We start from the raw sequence: 7,828 nt of genomic DNA on the forward strand, positions 1-7,828 counted from the left end.
TCTATCTAGGAGGGATTTGAGGATTCAATCTCTCTCTGAAATTTTTTATTAATTTTTTCATTTTTATTATTTACAAAAAATATAGTTTTTCTCTCGATTCTGAGTAAATTTTTTATTGTGACAAAATATTTTTTGCTTTCGTTATGACTATGTAAATAATTTCTGGGATAATTTCGTTAGATAGAGCTTTGCTAAGATGTTCGATACAGAAAAAAAAATTTCACAAAATTTTTGAACCGAAAAACAGAACAGTATCGAGATTGATCGAGATTAATGACTCCATTTACAATTTGTTTGTAATAACTGTATTTTACTTACATTTTCTTTAGGAGAAAAAATTATGATTTACCTAATATTTTTCCTATTCAAAATCAGGAATCAGAAGAAGCCTTAAAATATCAAAAAATGCAATTTTAATCTCTATTAATATTCAAAAAAACAATTCATTAACACAAAAAATTGCTGTTTATGTAATAATAGAATTGATAAAACTTTCCTTCCCTCTAAAAAATTTTAATGTACCCATGATGTTATCGTTTCTTTTGAACTAATATTAATATTGAAGAATGGTTATTCTTTTATAAAATATATATTTCTAGTATTTTCTTGTTTTTATTTTTTATAGGTCGGTGATCGCGTTGCTATTGAACCTGGCGTGCCTTGCAGAATGTGTACACATTGTAAAGAGGGACGTTATAATCTGTGCAAAGATGTTGTCTTTTGTGCAACTCCGCCTGTGCATGGCAACTTAAGACGTTTCTACAAACATGCAGCTGATTTCTGTTTTAAGTAAACATAGTTGATTGCACATAATAGTTGATTGTACATATTTACACATAATTACATTAAAAGCGATAGTGCAAACAATAATATAGATAACCCAGTAATAAACACTAATAGTAACATCACATTAATATTATAATTTCTTGACCAACAAAGTAACAGTATATATTATACGTAACATTGTTAATTACATTGTTGAATAGGAAATTATAACATTGATATTATATTACTGTTAGTTTATTGGGTGTTTATTGGGTAGGAAGCTCTTTTTAAATACAAAATGAAACAAATTGATAAAATGTGTCGTCGCAGAACTGAAAATTAATTTCTGTATTTATGATTTTTTGTAATAGATTGCCCGATCATATAAGCTTAGAAGAAGGAGCGCTTTTAGAGCCATTATCGGTGGGAGTACACGCTTGTAAACGGGGCGAAGTCGGAATTAGTTCCAAAGTACTAATTCTGGGAGCTGGTCCGATCGGTTTGGTCACCTTGCTGGTAGCCAAAGCTATGGGTGCGAAGAAAATAGTTATCACGGGTATGTGTTAAAGGATAAAACTTGCAAAAGAAACAAATACTTTAATCTATGTTTTAACGATTTTTTTTATCTTATCAGTCAACACTTTATTCAAATAGTCATTATAAAGAGCTATATATAAAAAGTGTGAGATAATAATATCTCATAGAGAAATATAGTAAGGTTGGAATAAAGTTCATAGCGCTAACGAATTTCAAGCAATTTGTAATATTGTTAAGCATGAACGAAATTTAAATTTAAAAAAGGATTTTAAAGCTTAAAATATCTTTTAAAAGCTCATTATGTCTTTTTAATTTCTAAAAGTTTGATAATTTTTACATTAGAAAATTACGAGCTAAACAAAATGGGAAATTTTCTTCTCACTTTGTGAATTTATTATGTAAACAAATTTTGAAAATTTTCGACTTTCTAACGTTAAAAGTTTTCTCTACGTAATCGTTTTTTGAAAAACGTTCCTAAGATTTTTTATTACTAAGTTATTGCGAATTATATAAAAGGAGCATTTGTCTTTGATTGCTCATAATTTCGTTAAAAATCATCATATCGCAATTTAAAAAATAGATTCGTAGACTGGTATTCATAATCGATTTTTATATTTATGATCATTTAAGTAATCTTAAAATGTCACAAAACTGTATTTAGTATAATATTTAATATAATTGCCAAATTTTTTTATTACCATGATACAAATGAAATAGCACGACAAACTTTTATTTTGACTCAGTAAAAGAAAACTTCATTATTAGCTTTTTAGCGTTTTATGTTAATTGTGATTTCAAAATTCAGTTTCTTAAAAATTTTTTGGTGATTTATATTATGTATCAAAATAATATTTTTAATATTTTTTTTGTTGAGAAATAAAGGAAACTTCCTATACAAAATGTGTACATGTTGTCACTTAATGGAAAATTTTGTAGAGATTGCATTTGTAGCGTCATATGTCATGTAGATAACAAAATTTTTGATGAATAACTTATCGTAAATTTGTTTGTGAAGCGATATAAATAGTTGATCAAGTTATATAATGCATTTACGTATGCGAATGAGAGAAAAACATCCACATTGGAGATATGGTGTAATAATGATGTTGCAATGCCGATCGCGAGATAAGGCTTCGCTGAGGCATTTAGCACGATAGATACTACCTATAGAACAAGAAAGTATATCGTCGAGGTCACACAGTTACAAAGTATCACGTGTCATCAAGTAGTCATTTTTCTATTGCAAATTTGAACTACGCATTGATACGTAGAATGCTCTTTTTTCAAGGATGCCACATTTTTCTTCTTAATATATATTTCCATTCTTTTGTAGATAGCACAAAGCACGTTTTGCAAGTAGCACAAGTTCTCTTTTGAAGAATTCTAAATGCAAGCCTATACAACTTGTAAATGAGATGTAAGTAGGTGCGATTTATGTTTATAGATATCTTGCAAAGTAGACTGAACATAGCGAAGAAACTTGGCGCCGATGTCACGTATCTGGTGCAAAAGGATAGATCGGAGAAGGATACAGTGGCTGATATTCATGCAATTTTCGAGGGTGAACCTAACAGAACGATAGATGCCTCCGGTGCACAATCCTCGATTCGTTTAGCGATTCTTGTAAGCTACAAAATGTATCCTTATTTTAAATTAAACTATTTATATTAATTAGATTAATTGATAATCTGAAGTAATTAGATTATAAATCGTATTTGTATTGTACATTAGGCAACCAAATCTGGTGGAGTCATTGTGTTAGTGGGAATGGGTGCTCCAGAGGTACAAATTCCACTAATAAACGCTTTAATAAGAGAAGTTGACATCAGGGGTGTTTTTCGATACGTAAATGAGTAAGTTTCGATTAGTCAAATTATATGTTAAACAGGAAAAGTATATATTAATACTAATACTTCGTGCTAAATTAAATGTGAGGATAATTTATCAATTTAATTATTGAGAGAAATAGCCATCATGATTCTAAAAAAATCAGGGCTTTCATTCTGTATACGTTTACCTATAATTGTCGATATTGTTATATTTATAATTATCATTGTGCAAATATTTTGTATTTTGGCAAAAAAATTGTGATAGACATGTACAGAATAGCAAGAACTCCAAGGAGTTCTGTAGTTTTTAATTTATTTATAATCTTCACATAGATAATTATCTTAATGTTCACTTCATAGAAGATTATTCTGTATGATCTTTTTTTTCTTTCACATTACAGCTATGGCGATGCATTGGAGCTTATCTCGTCTGGCAAGATAGACGTGAAGTCATTGGTCACTCATAATTACAAGCTAGAAGAGACCAAGCAAGCGTTTGAGACCTGCAGAACTGGAGCAGGTGGAGCTATCAAAGTTATGATTCACTGTAAATAAAGGAATTATAGTAAATACAATTGTAATTCTCTGCGAGAAATGTTATGCGAAAGGTTTTATATTATGTGTAATTTTAAACTGATGCGTAATTTTGAACTGAATTTAGTTATATAAGTTATATCTTCTTAATTTTTTTGATATTTGATTTAATTAAGATAAAAACATGGAGAAATATTTAAATATTAACATATATATATATATAAAACTATATATATAAATATATAAAATATATATGTATAATATATCGCAGATTAGTAATGTTTTAATGTCGAATCTTTTATAATGTAGTATCGTGTAAATTCCATTATCTTACACATTAATGTATCGTTTATATCTTGGCAATCAATTAATGATAAGAAACATTCCTAATGCTTGTATAGAGATCGCATAAAATATATATGTTGTTATTGACGCATATAAAGGTGATCCTACACAGTCAATAATACTGTTAATATTAACAAATCTGATAATGTGTTACGTCAATCCATCAATATTAATTACACACTGATTGTGTGTAATTAATATTGATGGATTGACGTAGAATAAGTGATTTGGATTTTGATTTTCGAGTATCAGTATCATTTTATTAGGATCCATATCACAGTGCAATAGATATTGTATGTAAAATTAACGTGAAATATATTGTCAATAATATTGATCGTAAGATAAGAATATTGAAAATATTGATGCATACTGTCAGTATTACTGATTCAATATTACTCTAATCAGTATTATCGTGTAGGGTCATCTTGGCTCAAAAGAATGGCGATATATTCGAAACGATTGCTGAATTTTCATTAATAATAACGTTAGCTAATATATTTTTTCAGAATAATAATATATTTTATGTAAACGAAATTTTATTTCCGAATCTTTTTGCCCTAAAAGGGTATCTCGATATAATTTTTTGTTTCTCTTATATTATCATTTTTAACAAAAAATATATTCTAATATCTTATTATTCATTCTAATATAAATAATAATAGGATTATAATAGGATAATATTAAAATACCTATTTTGTATGATTATATTAAATAATTATTCTTTACAATTATTATTAAATACAATTATTATTATTCTAATAGAATATTCCAATTTTATTATATAATACACTTAAAAATTAGATGTCTGTTGTTTTATAAGAATATTTCCTTTCACATTGAAAGACAACCATTGCGTCGATCATATTTCGTGAACTAGCAATTTGAATATTTCAACAATCATTAAGTGAACTAGCATTTTGATATTTCAACAATCATTAAGAAACATCTTGAATTTAATTTCTATATTAAATAATTTTCGCTGTATTCATTGCATATTCTACTTTTATTTCCCTTGCCTCCTTTTTGCTTTCGAAAATTGAATGAAATTTCATCTTCCATGTAACTCAAAAAGGCGCGAAACGAAAGTGACTAGATTTAATTGTCATGACGTAATTGGTTCGTCGTTCGGATGTCCACCAATCACAGACGTTGCAGCTCGATGGATTCGCGCCACTCGCAGTTAGTCATGGCCGCGTCGCGACGAATGAAGGAGTTGTGTTTACGTTGCTCCGTGTTTTTCACGTTCATTACTGTTCAAGAGCGAATCTCGCGCATCAGAAATGATTACAAACGTCTTCCGTGCCATGTCAGACGTTTATCATGATGCAAGCGTTGTCCGCAATCGACTGATGGACGCGAATATCTCAAATATTCCGAACCATCAGATGATCGTTTGCGCGCTTGCGAACAAGCACCCGCCATTTTACGTAAGATACCACGAAGACGTGATCATTGCCTGGTATAATCGTGATCATACCTATATAGTCATGATTAATCGTTATATTCGACGCAGAAGGTCTCCTCAGCATCTTATCAACGATCTCATCGACTGCTGCGTTCAAAATCTACGGAATCGTCTTGATGCTTTCGTATAGGCAGATCATGGTCACATGACTCGACCGTTTGCAAATGGCGTGACGTCGTAGGAACGTTCATTGCGGCATTTTTAACATCGTTTGGTACGTTTGACATGTAATTGAATGTACAAATTTCGCGTAATTCAGCATAATTGTTACACAAAACTTTAACTACCGAATTCGCAAGTTGTCTATAGTGTCAATTATTCATGTTTTTTATTAATTAGTCGTTGAATCGTGAAATTATTTGTACTTTGTATACAATTTGCAGATGAAATTTGTGTTAAACATCTTTGACTGCGAATTTGACGAAGGTTTTTTTAAATAATAAAAGGTTATAAAAGGTTATAACGTATTTTATATGTGAGAAATTCATATCGGAGATAAAGATTAGTTAAGATAATACAATATATCATTATGTATTTTTACTACACATTTAGATTGTTAAATAATAAAAAACTTTGCAAAAAAATAACTGCATCTATACTTTATGTATAGATAAATGGAATATGTAGTTATATAATATGTAGTTATATAATTATATAAAATAAGAAAGTTATGCCTTATTAAATTGTATTAGAATCCTTTGATTGTTATAAATGAAAAAAATTTTTTTGATTGATGAATATGAATTTCGAAAATTGTTGCAGATTGAAATCTTCGGAAACATAATGATAATATCTTTGATTTTATTACAAATTATGAATTCAAGGAATTCAAAAAAAATTGAAAAATCTGATATTCAATATATAAAGATAGAAATTTTTTAATATACAAATTTTATATATTAAAAATTTTAAGAGCCTAAAAGAAAGCTTTGTTATATAATTTTAGTGTTAATTGTCAATAACAATCGAAAGGAAATGATGGATAAAAATCATGTACCATATATATAATCCATGTAAATTAATATTCTATTATTTTATATTACTTTATTATATAAAGGATTTGTTTTCAACAAATTTCTGTTTATTTCTGTTGCAGAATGATGAAAAGAGAATCTTTCATTAATATTTAAAAGTAAGTCTGGGACAATGGTGTTAAAAGTTATATAATGAAGCATTATTATAATTACACATTGTAATAGGAGATATACAATTTATGTGAGTTTTTACATTTTATTTTAGAAATATATTTCCTAACGTATATATCATGTATATGTCATATTATAATTTCTTATGATTTGTATTGTTACAGATATTGGAGTACATGAAGCAACTCAAATAGAATCTTCACTGCGAATTCTTTTTGTCATTTTGAAAAGGATCTCAAATTTATAATGAAGGTAAACATTAAAAGTTCTTAATTTTAAGTTTAGTTCTTATTTTTATCAAAAGTAAATATATTTTGTGCTTTTTCATTAATATTAATAACTTTGAAAAATAAAATAAATGAATTTAATTTTGATTAAAAAAATTGACTTTAAATACTTTTTATTAAAAGCATTTATTTTTCATTAATGCTAAAATTCTTATAAAATATAGAATTACTAAAGATATAAAAAATTTCTTTTGATATTAAAGTTAAATACTTTTGCATGATTTATAACCTTTATGCATGTTGCTTAGCACTATATATTATTTCTTTAAACCGTTTTTGCAATATAAATCAAGAAATAGTATAAAAATTAAGAAAGATAGCTTATATATTTAAAAACATTGCTATTAGGATCTTTATGTTCAAAAAAGCTTTATATTTAAAAAAAACATTTCTGGCATTTTAGAGTAAAACTTTTTTTGCTTTTATTAAAAGCCATCATACATTTTATAAAATACTTAGAAGTTTTATTGCATTATTTAAATTCTTTATTTTGCTGGCAATGGATTTATGGAATATTTTATCATTTAAAATAAAGGATTCGTACATTTACTCTGTGATATGGAGTACGTTTTCAATATATAATTAAATATTATCAGCATATAACGAAATACTGGTCGATATTCTTGCGATAAAACACTTTGATTTGCCATCAACTATACTTCATACTGATATCAGTCGGCATACAAAGAAACGTTAAGTGGTTTTGCGTACTGGCTGAATAGCGAGCATAGGGCGATGAAATCGTTTTAACCATCTGCAGTATTGTCCACTAACAATAGCACTGCGTGACTTCTTCTATTAGCCTTCTACATTATCAAGTGCATACTTCAGATCTACATTTATTCCACCTCATTCATTCCGAAGTTCTTCAGTTATACTTGAGTAAACTACCGAGTATGTATCATTAGTTTTTAGTCATTT

At 27.9% G+C, this 7,828-nt stretch overlaps 1 protein-coding gene across 1 annotated transcript in view; it reads left to right on the plus strand.

Moving 5' to 3' along the window:
- Window positions 1-3,686, plus strand: part of LOC105619020 (sorbitol dehydrogenase-like) — a 6,053-nt gene extending 2,367 nt beyond the window's left edge. The window contains exons 4-8 of the mRNA XM_012200547.1: window positions 626-789; window positions 1,137-1,321; window positions 2,747-2,925; window positions 3,034-3,155; window positions 3,533-3,686. Coding sequence (XP_012055937.1) covers window positions 626-789; window positions 1,137-1,321; window positions 2,747-2,925; window positions 3,034-3,155; window positions 3,533-3,686 — 804 coding nt within the window. The remainder of the gene's footprint in view (window positions 1-625; window positions 790-1,136; window positions 1,322-2,746; window positions 2,926-3,033; window positions 3,156-3,532) is intronic.
- Window positions 3,687-7,828: the final 4,142 nt, after the last annotated feature.

The sequence above is a fragment of the Atta cephalotes genome (assembly GCF_000143395.1).
Source record: "Atta cephalotes unplaced genomic scaffold scaffold00019, whole genome shotgun sequence".
Classification (NCBI taxonomy): domain Eukaryota; kingdom Metazoa; phylum Arthropoda; class Insecta; order Hymenoptera; family Formicidae; genus Atta; species Atta cephalotes.